At 37.6% G+C, this 22,029-nt stretch overlaps 1 protein-coding gene across 6 annotated transcripts in view; it reads right to left on the reverse strand.

Annotated features, from left to right (window-relative positions):
- SPHKAP (SPHK1 interactor, AKAP domain containing) overlaps window positions 1-22,029 on the reverse strand; it is a 72,297-nt gene that overhangs the window by 23,882 nt on the left and 26,386 nt on the right. For all 6 annotated transcript variants that reach the window (XM_030494864.1, XM_030494865.1, XM_030494860.1 and 3 more), the window contains one exon: window positions 21,865-21,975. In XM_030494864.1, the coding sequence (XP_030350724.1) occupies window positions 21,865-21,975 (111 nt within the window). The remainder of the gene's footprint in view (window positions 1-21,864; window positions 21,976-22,029) is intronic.

Below are 22,029 nucleotides of genomic sequence, written 5' to 3' on the forward strand. Positions count from 1 at the left end.
CTCTCTTCCAGCTTTGTTTCCAAGTTAGAAGTAGGGACACCAAACCTAGGCTGTCTGTCCTACTTCTGAACACTGCAGATATATCTTCAGAAGTTTGTGAAAGTTTGGTGTTGTCTTGATTTACTCCAAAACCTGGCAGAGATTCAGGGCTCAGCTGAAGCTAGCACTTGATTCCAAATAAACTGCAGATCCAGAATTTACCTTTTAAGAGGGGAGCGATTTACTTTTTGTTTCTTTTCCAGCAAACAGTAAATGATTCTTTCCCTAATGTTATGTAAATTTCCTCTAGAAAATTAAAATGCTCTGAATTATCCCGTTCACAAACATTTTAGTGTTAGGCATCCAAGTTCCTGTTGTGTGCCTGCTTTTACTCCAAGACAACACTGATTTCAGTTTATATATGCACATACCATATGTACAGATTATGACCATCTGCAGTAACAGCCAGCACAGCAGATGGAAAGATCCAGCCAGATCTCCCATTGGAAAAAAAAACCAAGAACCACTGAAAAAGAAAGCTTTTTATACTTTTATATAGTTTAATGGCATCTTCATATGAACTAAAAATATATATTCCAAAATTTTTACAACTTTAGGAAAAATATTTCTCCTCCTGATAATGTCAGGAATCAGGAGAAGTCACTGTCATTTGCATTTTGTGGCTGGCTAAATTTTAAGAAATAGTTATAAAAATTTCTAAACTAAAATATTAAAAATACCCTCTAGCAACATAATGTGATAGCTATGTAATGTCCTAAACATGTTAATTACACACACAAAAAAATTGTCTTGCTTTCCACTGGGATTTTGCATGTAAGCATTTGACATGTCAGCAATAGGTAATTATTACGAAGAATTAGAAAATTACACTTTTGATTTGCACATGTACTTCCCCAGTGCCCACAATGATATGTGGTTCTGAGTCCACATATACACGAAGGTGCATTTGCTTAGGGAAGCATTAATTTGGCAACCAGGGTCGGAGTGCTGGAAGGTGTGGGTGGGTCCAGTTTCTATTCGTCTCAAGCATATGCACTATTGTACTGAAGGTAGGGCTGTTACTTAGGAGCTTTGTTTCCAAGCACGCATGCCATGTACATTCCAACTAAACGCTTGACTCTCTGGTAAACCTTGTTTTGCCGTTTACTACCTATGTGTCGGTACAACGGTACATGTCTTTGCTGTCTTCTACACTAGCACTCCTACTAGTGACAGTGACTACCATCCTAAAGGTATGCCCTTTCTGAACAGCCAAAAAATCATCATCTCTGTTTCATGAGGCGTGGATGGCATCTAACTCACTAATGCTTCAGTAAAAGAAGTAACAGCATAAGCAGTAATATCTATCATTTAAAGTAATATTTTCTTTCTTTCATCTATTTTTTAAATTTATTTTCAGACCCTCAGAGCCCAATGAACTTGTTATAAAACCCATGGCAGTACTGAATCCAGTTTCCAAATACACTTATCAAATTCCATTGACATTGATTTATTACACTGCAAATGCTGTCTCTTAGTGTTTTCCTATTCTGCGGATTTTGCAGTTTTAATTATAGGCAATTTTTAAACAAAAATAGTTTTGCACTGGTGAAAGACACTGAAGAGCTCATTTACTTTTTCTGTTTTGTTGTTTGCTCTGAGATTAGCCCTGCTTTGAGCAGTAGATGGGACTAGATGGCTACTGTAATCATAAATTAACTCTACAGCTCCAACCTGGCAGGCGCTGCACTACTGCTACCTTCTGGAAAGTTCACTGTGAAGATATTTTTCTTGGAGATACTTCACTAGAGGTGCCCAAAGAGAAAAAGATCCATCTGAAAAATCTCTCGCTGTTTTCTGCTTATGTAATACAAAATTTAAGTTCTCACTAGCTTGCATTACTCGATGGACTTCTAGTAATTATCAGAGACACCTCCATCAAAACAAGGCAAAAAACCACTGCAGATTATTTAATAATCTATAGGAAGGAAATATTGCATAGATTATGAAAAAAGAGGCAAGGTCAGGTCAGTATATGTAAACTTCAAATTAATTCTAACTTTTTCCTTTGGAACAGATGCAAGTTAATGCATTTTAGCTTAGTTTAACTAGAATCTAACCTTGTCTTAGTCATAGTGTCTTTAAATGTCAGTCCTTTCCCATACACTTCTCCTTTACAACTCAAATCCTTGTCTTCCCACAAACATCTTTTTACTTCCAAAATGTGCCTGCTCTCCACTCATACTGAGCTACTGTCTAGAAACATGCAGAAATGTCAAGATATTTCCTTTTTTTCTGGCTTAGGAAATACTTATTTTGGGGGGAGAAAACAGCAAAGATTAAATGGTATTATGTAATAAAAAAAAAAAGAAAGAAAACCCCAAACATCTGAATTCTGGCTTTATGTAGTAAGATAGTCACCCAACAACTTCCCTTTTAGATGCTAATATCTACCTGTTTGCTCAAGTGAGAACAGTACTTTTGTTGAACATGTACCACTGCACTCGAATCAGGAGTGTCTATACTGGCGGAAAGCAGTATGCTACATATCCAGAAACTGTTTAATACATAATCATATGGTTAATAGCAACCCTTTTGCTATGCAGATTCCCCAGATAAAAGATTTCTATACTACTCTTTGTTTTAGGAAGTGCTAATGCCTCTTCCTATTGTCTGTATCAATGCCTGACAGTAAGAAAAGGGCTTGTCTTTGAAATATCTTATCTTTGGTGAGATTAAAACAAGTCCCAGCTTGTGGGTTTTTTTAATTAAACTAGTTTTTTTTTTATTTTTTTTTTTTTTAAACGAAGAAGAAAATCTGCGTGTTTTCCAGTCTTCTTCTGTGTCAAAATACTAACTCAGCAGAGATGTTTGAAGGCTGGGCTCATCCTGCCACAATAGTAGTAGCTTCTTGCACAGTGCTGCAACGGCTAGGAGCTGCTAGCAGCTTATGAGAAGATAAACAGCTTTTCTCGCATGAAGCATGGGTTCTTCCAGGTTCTTTTTAGGGAAGATATTGTAGTGAATATTCCTTCCTCTCACTGGGATAATAGATGTCCCTTGCACCAAGCTGGTATAGTTACTCTGGTAAGCAAAGTGAAAGCCATAGTCTTGTGTTCTGTACTGTAAAGGACTTTGGTCAACACTTGTTTGAAGTGCTACAGGAGGTGCTTATTTCCCACCCCCAAAAAATCCAAACACATATACATTATATACCACCCTCCCAAATAAATTTCAATATCTATTTTAAAAGAAAGAAGTTTAAACTGGAGAGACAAGACTTGAAAGTTAGAACAGATGGCCTGTGCAACCTGAATTCTACCTCATATGCCCACATTTATGCAACACAGCATCTCTGTCTGATTCAGTGCTGACTGCAAAAGGTACAGAACTATGAAGAAGCAGAGAACTGCATATCTGCCAATTTCTAACATTTGAGTTTATGACTTTGTGACCTAAAGGACACACTTAAACATGTTTTATTAATTTCTAATCTGCATGGTCGTGGTACATTTAGGTGTTACAAACCATTTCGTCCCTATAACTCTACCACTGTATCCATACAGCTGATCCTCCTCAGATTTGGCCTAGGTATTACTAGCAGGCTGGGTTTGAACTGAAGCAGCGACTGTAACTCCACAATGGGAAAGGCAAGTTCAAACTGTGCTGTTCCTTTTATTTTAAGCTTTCCCCAATGACAGTTGGTAGTTATTTTGTTCACTTTAAATGTTAACATCTGTTGCTGATGGGTCCAGTGGTGGGAGCAGGAAGGTAATTGTATGTCAGGGCAGTTGGCCATCTCCTCTCTTTTGGGTGATGCAGGTATGAAACTCACAACGTGACTTTTAAATTGATATGTATCTGACTGTGGTTGGTTGTATCTTCCCTTGCTCCTTGTGCTCAATGGAAGTAATATGCATCTTAGATTAATGCGATGGTGTTCTGATTATTTAGCACTATCGTTTGAGAAATTAAAGGCTTGGTGCTTGTTTCCACGTTGTTTCCCCTTTATGTTATGAGCAGGTATTGTTGTTCTCAGGATGCGTATTGTTTCTTATACACTATTGTTACTGAACACTTTACCCTTTTTTTACATGTAGAACTGTGAAGATGCAGTTTTTGAAGAGGCCTGTGAAATTTTACAGCAACTATGATTGCTATGACAGTTGTTTTCAAGAATTTAGCGGAGTGTCTGACCTCATTCATTTCTGCTCTCAGGAATAACTCTGTGATGGCATTTTTGGAATTCTGAGTTCAGTCTCATCCTAATTTCATCTGTGCAGAAGTAGAAAAACAATACAGTTGCTCTAGATTTTATACGCCAAAGTCAGAGTCTCCTGGCTTTAGAAAGGTTGTTAAGATCACCCTAATTTCCTCCAGCTCAATAACCAAATACAGTTACTCTAAGGCATCATTTACTGGAATGGTGTTTATTTCATTGAGCTGCATATTGTGCTCTTTAGGAGCTAAAGTCAGCAAAAACCCTAGGAAAAAATATCATTTTACTCCATGCATCTGAGACAAGGCAAACTGTAACCCACAGAAAATATCAAAGGAGTGGCAACATGTCATCTTTGTCCAGAAATTTCCTGTGAGCTTTGTCACTTTGCAAATTGTCAGCAACATTCATGTATTTTTTACATATATCAGTGTCCTGGTTTCAGCTGTAACAGGCAAAAAATGCCTTTTCCAGCAGATTGTAACAATGCAGCCATTGTTTTTTTTTTCTGTCTGTAGAAGATGATTTGTTTTGATGGTTATAGAAATGCTGATATGCAGAGCTCCCTAGAAGACCTTTGCATTTATTTTTCACTTGAATTATTTAAGCTAATGTGAAGGCTCAATAAAAATTGTTGGATTTCTTGTGAGATATATATTTATACACACACTTATGTATATATCTCTAGAGCCCATCTGTAAAGACCCCTAATTATTGACCTTTCTATTCTTTAAACTTGCAGCTTCTTGGGTCTTGTAATCTCAACAGCGTTTCAAGCACCATTTATTTATTATTTTAGGAAGATAAACAAAATAGCTTAAAATGATGATTTCTAAATAAATGTTCTAATATATCACCTGAGGTTACCCTTTAGCTAATAGGTAAACAAATGACCTCATAATTTTGGGGATCCTAGGCATTTTTTTAGTGTCTCAGTTTTGTCGGATTTGCGTGAAAGAAAGCTGCTTGTGTGAATTTGTTTTGGAAGCTTGGGGCTTTGGTCATTTCATCACATCTACTAAAAAGAAAACTTTCGTAACTGACACCTGAGGCCAATATGTCCGCACTTCTCAGTGCATTTTGTACACTATAATTCTGATTCATGTGCTGAAAAGCTGCTATCAGGTTTTCACTGTGACTCAGGTTCTGGAGAGTAGAAGTCTCTCTACATTGCAGCTTCAGAAATTTGAGGTCTTGGGCAAATTCACTGTGTTTGATGGAAATCTTATTACTAAAGACTTCATGACTGCCCCAATGAATATGTACATGTTGGGTGTGAAATTTATTTCACAAAAATGACTCTGCCATCCATCAAGGCCAAAAGCAATATTGAGCCTAATATTTCTACCCTTTACTTGTTATTACCATTAAAAAGTTTATGTTTCTCTGTCACCATTTTAAGTTACAGACTGGAGTCAAAAGTAGGTCTTGCTGCAAAATGAATAGAAAGTAGTACTGCTTGTGCAAAACTACAGTTAATGTACATTTCTGTAAAAAAACCCCAAACAAATAATTTATGTGTCTGCATTAGGTGTCTTATTACTTTTTTGCTAGGTCTTATGCTTATTTATTTTCTTTCTTTCTGTACTCATTTAAATGTCCAGTAGAATCTCAGAGGACTAGATAATGTAACTGTGACAGTTAAAGCTAATAAATCTGATTTCAAGGCCAGTCCCAATAAAACAATGATGAATATAAACCAATAAACCACAATTGATACTATCACTGAGCTTTGTTCAAGTTAATCTTGTCTTTTTTCCACTTTCTGTATTTGAAGATTGTTGGCAGGGAAAAATTATGGTTCCATCAGACCATTGCAGGGGATGCTGTTTTCAAGGAGGATTTGGTTCTAAGCAAAATAGTAAGAACCTGAGACCAGTTTGCGAGTTGCACAGAAGCCAGTCCTGCTCCTAACCCTTCTCCAGCTTCCTCTGATCTCCCGCTCAGCAGAACAGGCTGATCGCTGCTACCCAAATACCAGCCCAGTCTGGAACAATATGTGAGTGTCCAAGCTGCTCCAGAAAGACAAAGTTAAATATTCATAAAATAGTAGTTCTGAATTTTCTACGTTTCCAGGGAAAGACTTCATAAAAAGCATTGAAATTTTCAGTTGTCAAACACCACAATGTTTTAACTGTTGTGGTTAACTATAGACCAGACTCTGCTAAGTAACTGCACCAAAAAAATATGTAAGGGTTTGGAAAAAAGAGCTATTTAACAATGAAACTGAGGTAAAAGACTGACTCCCTGTAACCCTAAATTCTGATTGTCTTGGCAGTCTTTGCCCAGGTCAGTCTTGGTAAGCTAGGAAATGTAACTGCCTATAGTCTACAAAGCCAAACAGATGCATTCTTTAATCTTACAAGCAACTGAATCAGGGAATTATTATGATGTTGGAAATATAGAGAAAAGAACACTGGTGCATTTTTAAATGAATGTTCAGATTTCTGGGACAGTTGAGTATTTGCCTACTATTTTTTTAACATGTAGTCAGTCTCATTTGGTACAGTGTTGCTCTAAACTACTATAAAAATCAATTATTTTTTTTGCAAAGACTTATATGTCATCTAGAAGCAAAAAAGAAATTAAAAAGTTATAAGTACTGAAATCTATTCTGCTTATCTGTGCATGTCAAACCATTCTATGGTGGTCTACAGGTGTTTTCAGTGCTTGACAAAGATTAAGTAAATGATGCTAGGCCTAATTTAAAAATGCAAATGATTTTGCTAAACAAAGGTGTCAAGTGAAAATATTCCACAGCAAAAACTATGAGAGAATGATCAGACTCAAGTTCCACCTGCTCCAGGTCTCTGGGGTGTATGACTAGGCAGGCACTACCAAAGCACACGTATATCTATGAGCTGGATAGAAAGATGAAATTGTGAATTATACAACTAGGTACAAGCTGTTATATCAGAAGCTAAAGCAGCAATATCTGGAAAAGTGTATTTGGGCATTTTTAAACTGAGCTAGTTCTTTCTTACTTACCTTTTCTACTCAATAATGCTTATCTCCTCACTATTATACCCAATACCATTCTTCAAGTTCTCTCTGCTTTTGAGAAAATGATGTGGGTATTAAGGAAGGAAACACACAGGTCTGACTAGGGGTTTTGACTGAGCTTGGTTGTATAATAAATATGCATCAGGATACACAATTAAGAGGCCCTTAGTGACATGGTATAGTGGTGGACTTGTAAGTCCTGGGGTAAAGATTGGACTTCATGATCTTAGATCATGTCAATTAAAACCTAGTCAATTCTACGATTAAGAACAAAAATCAGGTTTGTAAATCTAACTGATCAAGACAATGCCCTAAACTCTTTCTTCTCCCCACCATGCACATCCTGACCCCAGTGCTACTTCTGGATTTCTGGATCATAAGATGATCATCATGTTTTCTCCCCTCTGAAAAGGAACTCTTCATCCTTCCCTTAACATTACTTGCATTCAGCACACAAATGATGTTACAAGCTGACCAATATTACAAGCAATGGAAATTACAGCTTTATAATGGATATTGTTTGGTGACAGTGTTCTTAGCTCCATGCACTTTATTGTCACTATCAGAGCCACCCTGTAGAAATCTCTAGATTATGTACAAAATAAAAAATTCCACCTACTCTGTGACTGAGCCAGTTTGCTCTTTAGAGACATCTTTCACATAAAACAAACTCTTAGCAAATAGTTAGGGGTCTCCATTGCAATTTAGAAGATAGCATACCCTGTTCTGAACGTTGAGATCACAACACATGGCATAGAGTCTAAATTCAGCAACATGTTGTCTCTATACAGCCTTAAATTTACTAACCTACACTACTTCAGTTACACAAAGGCCAATGAAGATAAGACAAAAAATACTAGAAAAACAGTAACATGAAAGCAGAAAACCAGAACCATCAGTGCAAGGCTTGTCACAGTCAAGGATTAGCCCAGAATAGTAACGCCCTTTGTTTTTTCTCCTCATAACGGTATGTTTCAAACAAAAGGCTAATTGCCCAGCTTCACAGCTCGGTCTTTCACTGTGGGCTTTGTTCCTGCTGTGGCTCACCAATCTCTCTTTTCATCATTTCTGACTGAAGTTCTGTAATAAAGAGAGCATATGGTTGCCAACAGCTTCAGTCATTTTAAAGTAAACCTTTAGGGACTGACCTCTGTTTCTGCTGAAGGAGACTTGCAGAGCATCTGTCTGCTCACGTGTGCTTTACAAATTGCAGGGCAGCTCTGCCCCAGCTGTTAGACAGATTATAAATAGGTAGAGCTCTGAAGCATCAAGATTACTTGAAAAATAAGAAATATCACATGTTCTTGTTCTTATGAAGTGGTCTGGAAAACAGCTGACTTTCTGATTGGCTATGTGAGTGTTGGGATTAGAAAAGCCTCCTATTAACATTTCAAGGTTAACTTTTCAGCATCTTCAGGTGTAAGCTCTCACTGTCATTTCCCCTTCAGTAGAGTGTGTAAGAAGCTGTGGCTTTGTCTTTTCTCTCTGTTGTATAAGCAAGGTTTGAGTTCATACTCAGCTGATGCACTTACAGTTTCCCAGTTTCATCTCTATTCCTGAAACCTGTGGAACATTTACCTCTGCAGCCTCTGGCCTATTGTCGTATTAGGTATCATCCAGCAAGTTTGAAAGTGACTACAGGTTGTCACATGGAGGCCTTGACTACTTGTACTCATAAGTTATGTCTTGATTGGAAAAGGTTTAATCTCTAGCATATAGAGTGGTAGCTTTATGTGGCATACCAAGCACATCAGATACCAGATCCTGCAAACTGCAGAAGAGTCACAAGAAGAAAACTTGTGGGGCAGAAGAACCAGTTCCTCCTCCTCCCACTGTCAGCACAGTCTGTCTCCTTATCAAAGCTACCCACCCTCCAGCCTTCTTTGTTCTTCTCACCTGCCTCCCACAGACCATCAGGGCTTAAAATTTGGTCTGAAAAAAGCTGAAGCCAGCGCTCAGCTTCCAGGGATGGAGTCTGTTGCTGTGGGAGGTGGTTTGACATGGCTTCCTCAAGACACTGGACCCCTCTGTCTTTCTACGTGAGTCTTTCAGAGCCATTAAGGGAGGCTCTGTTGCTAAATGTGTCCCTGAAAAGAGGGAGCCTTCTGCTTTTTCATAGCTAAGGGTTTACTTTGGTGCTGCTCTCCTTTTCCTCTGCCTATATTTAGAGGACTGCTTTTTGTTAGCATCCATTAAAAAAAAAAAAAAGTCTTCTACGATACCACAAACTCAGATCCCACAAATTTTTGAAAATGAAATCATGAATCACCATGCCTGCAGAATGTGTTGTTCAGCCGCATTAAAAAGATTCTTCAAATCAGTTAATTTGACATCTTAAATACACGCTCTCAAAACCCTAAATGCCACTGCATAATTAGAAAGAAAGCCTTAATTGAACTTTGAAATTTCCTTTTTCCCCCTTTATTTGCTCTCTCCTTTATTTGCTCTCTCCCTAACTTGAATTTGCTCTTTGATTGCTCTCAGTTGAGTCTCAAATTTGTGTTGGTAAACAGGCAACCAGAAACCATAATTATGCTTCTTTACTGAAGCTGTAATCCCAGGTATTCTCTTGATTCTTAAAATAAATAAATAAATAGTCAAACTAATTTAAATCTGATTCAACTAGTTTGTCAAACTATTTTTATGCACATAGACCCACAGCTGCTTTGGGACGATGTTTTGCCCAATTGCATGTAGTTTTTGATAGATTTATGTCTTGCCCCAGTTGAAGTCTGACCTATTGATTTCCAGAATCCAATATGAAATAGTAAAGATAAATAATTTCCTCTTGCAGAGGTCTTTAAGCACCTTTCAGGGTTAAAAAAAGAGAAGGGTGGGTGGGAGGGATGTATGGATCTGGATGGCCTCGTCTTACCCAAATACACTGTTTAAAAAGCAAGCTGGGAAATTCTTCAAACTTCATAATACATGAAGTGATTTTAACCGGAAACCTCATTCTGGTGGGTTTGATACTGATCATTCCCAAATGCTTAGAAAAATTACTTAGAAAAACATGATTCTACCCACATTTGCATACCATCAGTTAAAAAGAGCATGGAATATCTCAGTTAAAAGACTGCTGGAGTGTGGAGGAGGTGGTCACTGCATCAGAATTATCAAAACAATCCCTATTCTGTGTGTGTTAGGCAGAAGTATCTGTAAATCAGTTCACTTGCCCGTTCTCACAAGCTCTGTATTCCCAGAGTCAGACCACACAGTTGCTGAAATCATGGACCTTCTTCTAGTATGTTAAATAACAGCAGTCAGAAATAAAGATCTTTCTGTCCATGAGTGAGTTGGATTATTAGTGTTGTCATTCCCACTTATAAGCTCTGTAGCTTAAAAAAAAAAAAAAAAAAGACTTAATTCCACATATGTATATGTGGCTAGAGAAAAAAATATCTTTTGACATTTTTAATAAAAATATCTTTTGATATTGAAAAAAAAATCTTTATTTATTTGAATAATGCTTTTTAGGGGTTTAGAACAAACCCCTTAAATAAAGTAAGAATCTCCTAGCTTTCAATTTTTCATATCTGAAAGGACAAAGCTGGAAATTTTCTAGTCTGAACTTTCTTTTTCCCCTTAACAAGCTTCCACCAGGACATCTGCTTTCTTCATGGCCTTCTTAAACCTGTAGGTCCAGAGCAGTGGTGCAAATGGGACTGTGAGGCTGCCTCATAGTCCCATTTGTGTGTACTTTCTGTGGCATCATTCCTAAATTGGGCTCATGTTACCGAAGAGGGTCTGGAAGCTCCTGTAATGATGATTAAAGTCAGGGCTTTTGTAGCCCCCAGTTTCTTTGCAGAATAGCAAAGGGATGAGAAATACTGACACCCAACTGGGGATTGGATTGTATCTTTTTAGAAAAGGAGTTAGCAACCTCGACCTAAGCAAGTTTCCTGCAATGTGATCAGGAGCAGTGTTTTAGGTAATGTCAGTAGCACTGTGTGGTCTGGTTCCTGATTGTTCTCTAACTTCTGCTGGTACTCTGAAAGGTAAATATCTCCACAAAACAGAAACCCCTATCCCTGCTTTTCCTTAACCCTGGTAACTTTTTCTTAGTGTAGCTCAGGATGTTGTATGGTTAGCTGTAGGGGATCTTTCAGTTCAAAGGGCACATGAACAAACACTTTGTCTGAACAAGATCTTGAATTCTAGAGAAGAAAACACCTATGGCAAAACACTCAACTGCAATTAGGTGTAACTTACAGTAGAAGTTAGATTTCATGCTCTGAATACTAAGAGCACAAAGCTACACAGAAGAACTTCCAACCCTAGTATGTTTTTCAAGTTCTCACACTGACATTAGGTATGTGTGTTTATCCGTGTAATAAACAACTGCTCATTTTACTTGATGGAAGCTCTACTGTTGCAGCCAGCAGCAGACTGAGCTGGAACAGAGGCAGTTAGACAACCTGCCTGGGGGCAGGCGATCTTTGCACTAACTCTGGCCCACTCACAAATTTCTCAGTTATTTAAAGATATAACTGTGCAGTCACACAGTCACACACCCCCTAATTAAGAGGAAATGAGGATTATCTGAAGTAGGAGTGTGCGTGTGTGGCTTTCTTGTGCATACAGTTTCAGAATGCCTAATGTGTGATTTTCCTTCAGCTTCCTTCTCGTTTTACACTGTGCTTCTTCAAAATGTCTTCATTCAGAGCAGTGGGACTTGTGACACCTACATCATAAAGCATGTAAGGGAAAAGACACTTTCCTGTGGTTTTAGGGAGAGAGAAAGAGAGAGAGATCCAACCTGTTCACAAACTGCTAGCTGAAATCAGGTGACTGTCAGGTAATATTCTGTAGAGTGTTCTCCCACTGTTTGTTTTTTTTTTGGTCATTACTGTTATTTAGCCTCCTATTGCTCCACCTCTGAGTAGAAGCAGGCATGATGTTTTTTCCTGCCTTGCTATTGAATTGATGTGCTGTCATGAGATGGAAGAACATAATGAGGTAATTTCCAAGTGTTTCCCTTCCCTGAGCATAGAGATAAATGCCTATTGAGGAAGTATGTGTTATAGGGATTGACATCTCCTTTTTGTGGAGATCTGAGATATTTCAAAAGAAATAAGGAAACTGAAAATTACCAGTTGTTGTTTTTATGTTGCAGTTATTTGCTTTTGGATTACAAATTCCTTTCCCCCACTGAATAAATTTTGGAGACTTATTTTCCCTGACATTGGCTCTCATCACTTCTTTTTGGAGTCCTTAACAGTTATAACCAATATGCATAGCTTAACTTTGTGGAAGATAGTAGAGTGGAAATGGTACAAAAGATGTAGCTCCCTCCTCTACACAGTAGAATTTGATCTTTTACATTTAAATGTTTAAAGAAGATCTTGAGTTGGAATATGTCTTTTATCAGGTGTTTGGAATACCCTGATAGTGACTCAGAATAAAAAGCATCTTCTGGAAAACAGAGCTAATTATCCATTAACATTTGGATGCAATGCTTGTCTTGCATAAATTTCCATGCTTGCCAAAATGATGCTGGCAGAGGAGCCAGCTGAGAAATGTAGAAAGAAAGACATGAGTTTGGAAATACTAGATATACCATGTAGCTGCTTGCAAAAGGGTGTACGTGAATGGAAGTGTGAGGCAGTAGTATTATAGGTAGGAGAATTTACAAATGTAAAATTATAAATTGCCCCAGAGTATAAAGCAGATTAGGCACACCTTCCACACCATAATCTAATTCAAAAGGCTTCATGACAGGTATCCCTCAGCTATACAGTGGTACCTTTCTCATCTCATTGAGATCAGGCTACTGCAAACCACCAAAAATATCCTTCCTTGTCAAAGTAGGATCAAGGCATGTTACTGACAGTTTCTCTGCCCAGAACTTCAGCAGAATGCAGGGCAGGATAGGTAAACGTCAACCTGAAGCCAAGTCTGGGCCTTCCTTTTGTTGTACAGTCCTTTGCATGATTAGTGATTGACAATTTCCCTCTAGCTGTGGGTAGAGAAAGTATTTTCTCCCTCCTTGCCCTGTATCTTATTAGGATGGCAACAAAAATCACATTGCTCCTTCTAGATTTTATGTAAAAATATCTCCCATGAGCTGCACAACTGCTATGTAACGTGAAGATGAGGTTTTCAATTGCTCTCCTTGCAATCCCTAAGGCAGTGTTTCCAAAAGCAGATAACCCGCTGTATACTATCTTCTGTGAGCCACTCAAGTTCACCCAAATAAGGTTCTGAAGTTACTTTTCTGTGTCTCCCCAGTTCAGCCACGATTCTTTTTTAGGTACACAGTGTATGTTGTCAGAAGGATGTGTTATACTGCTCTCGCTCCAGCATTTTTAGCAGTAAGGTACCTGAAATTTAGCCAAAATTACTCTTCAGAAGATGCATATCTCAAATGGCTTGGCGGATTGCTCTTGATATTTTAATGACTATCCCTATTTCAATAGCTGGACTGCATTAATGGATCATCCCATCTTTTCATAATTGGTTGCTTCGAAACCAGCTGTGAATATTTTCTTCCCATTAAGGCTTATTCCTTTGGGTTTGATGTAATTAATTGTCATTTATGACTTAAAGAAAATATGCCAATAAAAATTTATGCCACATGCACCATCTGCTTTCTCTGGTGGCCTGTATACTTAATGTTTAACAAATTCCTATAAGCCTCACATTGCAATTCATGTTAGAGGGAGCCTGTGGTTATAGCAGCAGCAAGCAGTTATAGATGTCCACTCCAGAGGTACCAAAAGAACCCAATTTCTTGATAAAGCAGACCATGGAGGCACTGAGAATATGCTAGTGTGAAATACTTAAGAGGATACAGCTGCAATACCACACTTGGCCATCCTGGTGTTTATTTATAGCTTAGTCAGAGTGAGGCTAAGCATCTGGTTCTCTTAAATACAGGTAGGAAAACTCTGCTGTATGAGTATCACAGAGGGATATGAAATGAGGTGGCAGATCTAGACAGAAGAGTAAAGAGTGTCCAAGTCTGAAGTTACAAGGAAAGGGAAGAAAATCTATTACCAATCTTCCCTGCCACAAAATTCATGAGGCAGCTTTCGGCGGCTGTATAAAAATACGTGTGGTACTGAAAATGTGGAAATACAACCCTTTAAAAGTATATTTAAATTCTGCCTTAATATTAGCTCATTTAATATAATATGAGCTATTATTAGCTCATAAAAATATACTTTTTATATAGGTATAAAGGAAGATATATTCTTCCTTTATACCTATATAAGGAACATGAAGATATATTTTTCAGAGCCAAGTACCTACAAGAGCAAAAAGAGAAACACATTTTACAGATTATACAAGTAATCCTTTCAGTGGTCTTTTAGGCTAGTGCTCAGTCTGCCAGCACTGGGCTCCATAAGGCAGGGAGTAATTGGTGCAGAGGGGGGTTATTTCTCTGTGCAAGCAAGAGAAGGGCTCTCAGGAAGGTGCAATTCCTTATCCCAGTAGCATGAACACCCACGCATGCCTGAGAAAGGACTAAGACTCACTGCCACAATTTAGCCTGCAGCTGTTGATTCCTGCTCCTTGTCAGGATATAATTAAGGTATCGTCAGACTGAATAGGAAGATGGGATTTAAAACTAAAAATACCTCTAGTAATTATAGCTTAGATTTGGAAATAAATGGATGGATTTTGATTTCTGAAAGAGACAATGCTGTTCTTGAAGATGGTTGAGTAATTACTGAGTGAAAGGTAAAATAAATACTCTTGTAATCTCCTGTCTATATGACATACTGCTGAGGGCATGCATGCAACCTCCTGAGGGAGAGCAAACATCCTAGTATGTAGGTCTGTCTATTTTATGCAGACAAATAGGACTTTGCCATATTTACTAGGAAATGTAAAGCTTCATTGAAACACAATAAAAATCTAAAGATATGTAGTGTCAAATCTTCAAAAATACTTCGGTGAAGAAGTGAATGAAAAGCATTCCTAATCCATCTTAATTCAACTGAAAACTGCTCTCTCTTTTTTTTTCCCCTTAAAATATACCTTGCCAAGGATTTTCCCTTTCTGCATACGTTATCATTCAGTTTGAATTGATTTGTGAGCACTGGCATTTGGCTGTGACAATATGGTGTCATGATTCAAGAAAGAACTGACCAGAAAAACTAATTTCTCAATTTCATAGTTAGTTTTCTCTCTGAACCGACTTCCTGCATCTCTGTACAAATACTAGGGCAGTGAAAAAGATGAAGTAGGGGCTAGAGATGGAGGTAAAACCACAGAAGCCCGGATTTGGACAAGGTTAAATTAGTGCATAATGGCATCCTTAACCTCTTCCTGAACCTGATAAAAGCTCGATGGCTAAACTCCAATGAAATTGGCAATGCTTAGGTACCTGCTTAGGACAGCAAAGCTGTGCAGCACAAGGTAACCAGCCAGTTCTAAAAATCCAGCTGCTATGATGGCAAAATGACATTCTTCTTTGTTTCAGTAAACAGACCATAGAATATGTGATCCCTAATTACCTCACTTGTTTGTTTTCTCAACAATCTGTTTTATTTCTCACCAAGAAAACAGACTTGCTACTCTTCACTAATATAAGCATTGCTTCCTTTCCTTGAGAAGCCAATTTTTGTCTCCTAGACTGGGTATGTTCTGTACCCAGCTAACTAGCTAACAACTCTAAGATACAATTCTCCCTCCTCCTTCCTCCCATGCTGTGGATGCAATGGGGTTCTTCCACGTGGCCTAAGCCCACCAAGTGGCTGGTTACTGTCTCCACCATCTCCATTTCCCTAGTCATGTTGTCTTTCACTTTCCTTTGTGCTACCATCAGCACTCATCAGACCACTTGGAGAAAATGTGCAAATAGCATGGAGTCAGACAAAAACTGCCAACAATTAAATGAGAAGGTACTTTAACTAGACTGAATTTTATCAAAGTTTGGGCTGCTGTCCTTTTCCTTTCCCTCTACTCTGGCCATGTGTTCTTGCTGCTCCCTTGGGCTGGATCTAACCAATATACAACCGCGTATGTCTATGCGTATAGCCTACATTATACGCATAATTGTGCGGAATATTCTGGTGTAAGCATTTATGTTGTTATAGAGTAGGAGTACTTGCAAGAAGAAAACTTGCTGGACTATTTCAAGAATGATTCAAATCTTTAAACTCTGTTGAAGCTGTTCTCTCACCCATCTGCCTGCAAAGCCATTTTTTCTTTTTTTTTTTTTTTTTCCAGCTCTAAGGAGACATAAAATTATTTTAAAATGAGCTTTGGAGTCCTTGACACATCCTGATTCTTTAAAAATTGGTATCTTGCTTCTAAAGTAAGAAATGAGCACTGTTTTTTACTGCTTTGTTTTAATTTAAAAGTAGAGATTTTCCACCTTCCCTATCTATCACTGCCATTTAATGGCGTAAGATTTGTGTGTCTGCTTCTCCAGGATACTTGACAAAAAGTTTTCAGCTTTTCTGCCAGTCTGGAAAAGCCATTAACCTTCACAAGGAGGCACATTGCCTGGGAAGAGAAGGGTGTATTTTCCTAGATCAGTGGCTCTCAAGTGCAATTCCTTGTAAGGTTGTGTGGAGAAGGAAGGCCTGCTTCCCAGCCTCTGTGCTGGGGCAAGATGGTTATGTGAAGAGGGAGAGAGCATGATGTCAGATTTTGTGGGGAGACTATTGGAATCTCAGTCCATTTTGAAAGAAGATGTTTATTCAGTGCAAATATAATTTCTAACGGCTTTTCTATCTGTTGCTGTTCCAGAGTGTGAAAATTCAGAGAATTTCTGGAAAATTTACTGTTGTGACTTATGTATCTTGAAGTAAATAAATGCCAAATGTCTTGCAGGACTAATATGATCCTTTTTTGTTTTGTTTTGGTTTGTATCCTACTTTTTTCTAAATAAGTCTTTTCATTAAGAATTATTAAAGATGATTAAGATACACCTCTAGCAGTGTGGCAATACCACCTTAATCATGTTTACTGCACAGGCATCAAAAAGAAAAAAGTCAAACCCGAGGAAGTTCTAAGAAGAATCATAAATTACTTTTCTCTGTGCAAAATTAAAACTTTGCACTTTAAGAGAGTCCAGTGCTAGAATAAACTATAAATCATCTCATTAAGGAAGAATTTAAATTTCTTAACTTGTACTAACATAAGCCAACTACACGTGTTCAGAACTGGTAATTAAATAATCAGATCTAGGAAGTAAGGACAAAGTATCTATAGGCTTTTTATTTTCAAATCAGGTTTGCTTAAAAGCATGGTCAAAGCAGGAAATGTTTGATGAATGTCCAGAGAATGATATTGGGCAATAATGGAGTGGACTAAGGTATATATATTTATGTGAAATGACATTTGTAAGGTCTCTCCATAGGGTAATAATAATGTCACATTACAGATATTTTAATTACATTTATAAGTCACTATGTGCAGCTTATGAATGATTATGTCTCATGAATCCATGTATTAGGTGGATTTTGAGTAAGTTCTCATTCAATGGAAACAAATAAAACAAAACTTCCATAATTAAACTACTTTTAAAATTTATATCTAATTATGATATTAGCATCAAATTATGTATTCTAAGGTACAGCAGTAAATTGCTGCTAAACTATCATTGTTGATTGAACTAAGCTTAACGATTAGCAATTGCTCAATCTCTGAGGAGGAAAAAACCACATCAGTGTAGAAATTCTTTGAGCACATTTAAACTTTTTAAGCCAACAGCAGGGCAAAATCAGATAAGGTCATCTAAATAAAGGAGGGTAGCACACTTCTACCCGGGGACACTTTAAAGAGAGCTGGTAGGATGTTTTATTCTGATACAGAAATGAAAACAAACAGCACTACTGCCTGGGATTTACCTTCATTCTCTCACACTGAGCCTTCACTTCAAGAACACAGAAATCTCTTTCAGCTGCCCTTTCCTGACTAGTCTCTATGAGAAGTCTGTAGAAAGCCTTAATAACCTAAGACAGTTGACCCTGTCCTCCTGGACTCAACCCCAGTATATCTAATCTGATTTCCTAAATATAAACTCAGAATTGGACAAAAAAAGTATGTATAGAATGTAGAAAAAGAAAGTCAGGAGAAGACAATCTTTCAAACTCTGTTCACATCATACTCATCATACATATAACACTTCTTTTCACAGACAACTCACCAACATACTGCTAAATTGGCATAAAAATGGAGAACAAACACTACATCTCACTATTATTTCTCCATATGGTTTCTATTGTTCATCCTTGCAGATGAACAGAAACATTGGGTTAAATATGGACATGCTAGTATTTCTTCTCTTACGGTGGGGTAATTTTCAAACCAGAATTTTAAATAACAATTTTAGAGCTCAGGAGATTTCCAACTTAAGCAAACAGGAATTACTGTTCATTCCTGCAATACAATTTATTATTTTCATATAATAATGGCTAAATTTTCATTAATCGGTTTGGAAATTAATGGACTATTACACATACCAAAATGCCCATTCTGCTAGAGAAAAAAGTTTCTTTGAAAAGTAGTTTGCTATAACTGAGTTAAATGCTTAGCATTTTAATAAATGAATGTTAGTATATTTGGTGAGTATATGTAGGACAGCTGTGAGTCTATTTTTACTTGTACGAACTGTGCTAATCTGTAATGGGACATAATGAGTATAACATTTATGAAAGCTGTGTTCATATGGTCTTGTTGCATTTATAGTTACAGTAAGATTAGACCCCTTATAACTAAACATGAACTCTTCCAAATGAAAACTGAACACTGTAGCTAAATGTATTACCAACTATCTCTGGGAAGAGCAACCGTTAATGATATAGCACATTTGAGATTTCTCTTTTCCTTCTGCAAACCTAATGACAACTTTCAGAGACAGTTTTATTAAAACATCCCTGGCACTATTAGCAACAGCAATTTATAAAATCTTCCACATGAAAGAGAAGATAGAACATATTTTCTGCTAAGGGAAGTCTGGTTTGCTTGCTCATTGAGAAGCTGGCAAAACTATTCCACATTCATATCCTTCTTAGTCCCTCATTCCTGCAGCTTCTGCTTGTTTACTCTCAGTCATTGGAAAGGATTCAAAATGAAATGCTTTGGAGATTCTGAGTGTGATACTGAACTAATGTTTAATCCTTGCACAGTTAATTATTTCGTGTTCCCGGATTGCTCTTGTACTGTGCACAGCTAAATGAACCACCTATGTATTTAAGGTGGGGTGAGCAATTTGGGGGAGGTGGGGAGTGAGTTGGAAGTGCTTACACTCTGATCCACATATCAAGTTTGATGACCAATTTCAAATTTACTCCTTGCATTTACATTAGTTGTGCAACTTCTTAGGCAGCAAAATTAAAATTCTGTACTGTACTACCGCTCAGAATAAATTAACCAGGAATATGAGCAAAACTTCAGTTATGCTTATAACAGTTCATGAGTAACTATTTAACAGTAATTCAGAAGCATAACTTCCACGGACAGATCAAAACCAGAACTTCCAGGCCACCAAATACCTTTTCTCTTGATTTGAACAGCAATGTTCCAAAATAATATTTCAGTTCTTTGCTTCTAAATTAATGCTTTATTGTACATTCCACTTCAAACTCATTAATACAAAATTCTTTCAGTATAATCTCTTTTCTTCTGTAGTTGTAACTGTAAATTGCATAATCAACTAGGTACTAAAATTTTGTTTCAAAGATTGCAAAACTTTTTGTGCGTGTAGAGTTGGCACTGTGTTCAGAAATCTACATAGGGAAAGCTGCCTGTCCTATATGCACACTACGCAAGGAGTAGGCAATGGGAGAAGATGACTTGGCAGACCTTTTTTCAAAGCATATCCTAATATTTCTCCAGTGTAAGAAAGCAGTCAGTCATGGTATTGTAGATTAGAATGGCATTAGGAACTGTGGGGGAACTGAAAGCTTCGCGGAGTACCTTTACCCATTGGAAAGAGCTTTGTCATTTTTGTCTTTTCTTCAACAAAGAGGGGATTAAAAGAAAATTATCACCTTGCATGACTTTGCCAGGGAAAATTGCAGGCATTCAACACATATGGGATTTGGGTCTGTGACTTGCTGAAACCTCTCTTAGAATCTCCTTTTGGGATTGTAATGAAAAGTAATTTCTGTACTTCTACCTCTTCTCTTGCATCTGCAGAATAGTAAGAGTAATGCTTATTTTCCCTGCAAGGGGACTGACCAGGGCTAGATAAAACCTGATCTGTGCTTTCATGGCAAGAAGTGTGTATCAAGCAGCTAGCTAAACAGTAAAACCAAGTGACTGTGGTCAGTGTTTTTTGCTTTAAAAGCAATCCTTCTATCAAACAACGATACTGGTGACCCCATTCTGGTTAAGAATGTATTCGGGATACTGTTCAAATGACAGCATTTCAGCTGCAATTGAACAACGTTTCTGTTTCTAATATTATGACTCTTTTGAGAATATATGCAGAATGGTCAAAGAACAGGAAACTGCTGTCTAGTTTTGGGAGTTTAGGAAATTAGTACCACTAAATATTACTCCTTAATATCCCCTTCCTTGTTTAACCCAGCATCATCCAAAATTGACACAAGTGTCTGTTTAGTTTCTCACCTTATACCTTGTATAGTTGCTTACTAGCACACTCTGATTAGATTGTGTATTATGCTCACTTTGTCTTGTGGAAACTGATAGTCCAGTGGACAGCATGACAGTGCATGGACCATTATAACCTTTGGCCATTCCTAACTTTTAACTGCAGCAGTTAGACTGTTGTAGCACTCCTGCTGTTCTCAAGCATGCTGCATCACCCCCAGGCAAGACACACAGATTCCAGTCATCGCCACCACGGGATGGAGATTCAGTTTCTTGACAGCAGGTGTCGGGGTTCATCAGCTAGAGCTGAAATGTTCATGTCCTTGAGGGAATCCCAGCAGACTCCATGAGAACCCTCAGTTAGTCTTCAGGTTGTGTGCAGCACAAGCAGTGCTGGAAACCTTTTGCCTGAGATAAAACTGCTCTTTTCTGAAGCACTTGTTGGCTCAACTGGGGCCAGGGAGTAGCAATCAAATGAGTTTCAGAGTAAGGATCTGCTCTCCTGAGTCATTCATCAAATAAAAACCTATTCCATCCAGTTTCATGTAGACTGTGTAAACCAAAATAACTCCTATTTCTTCATGTATGCTCTTAACCAAAAGCTGTTCTTAATTGCATTATAACCCACAACAGTGAGATTAAAATTTTATTTCAGATGTAAAATAATTCTGTTTGAATTTTTTAGCTGCTTCTTCTCATCTAATATGGAAAGAGTTTTCTCTTTAATTGTATCTCTCTGCCTTCAAGAATGTTGAGCAGCCTTTTAAACATCTGCTTTTTCCAACTTGCCACTTAACAAGTTATGGTTTGGAATAATTTTCTCTTTGGCTGATTTTTCTCTCTTGTCAGTTGCAGATTTTGAGCATAAAAAAGTAAGGAGGACCACAAAGTCTGAAGGCCAAATGTGGGGAAACCAATAATCTTTATTAATGTGCTCTGTATAGAAATCTGTATGTATTTTTGCTTTGTAGGTTTGCTTTTAACAGAAAGCTAGAAATTACAGAAACTAGAGAGAGATTGCCATAATTTCAGTGTCAGTTGGTCACTGACTTTTTTAAGTTAATATGTACTGTGATTTGCCCCACATTATACCCAAATAACTCTCAATAGACTTTTCCACAGAGGAGATTATAGTGAGTACTTACTGAGGCACAGTTGCTTTCTGACTTGTCTTCCAGAAAGCCAATTTGGCATGGTGTCCTCTGATTCTGCAGCCAGTAGTCTGTTGATTCTAGCAGACTGTTACTGCAGAGAATCTGTTAAAATAGTTAAAAATAGTTAAAATAATTTAAAAAATTATTCAGTCCTAC

The sequence above is a fragment of the Strigops habroptila genome, chromosome 8, assembly GCF_004027225.2.
Source record: "Strigops habroptila isolate Jane chromosome 8, bStrHab1.2.pri, whole genome shotgun sequence".
NCBI classification, from domain to species: Eukaryota; Metazoa; Chordata; class Aves; order Psittaciformes; family Psittacidae; genus Strigops; species Strigops habroptila.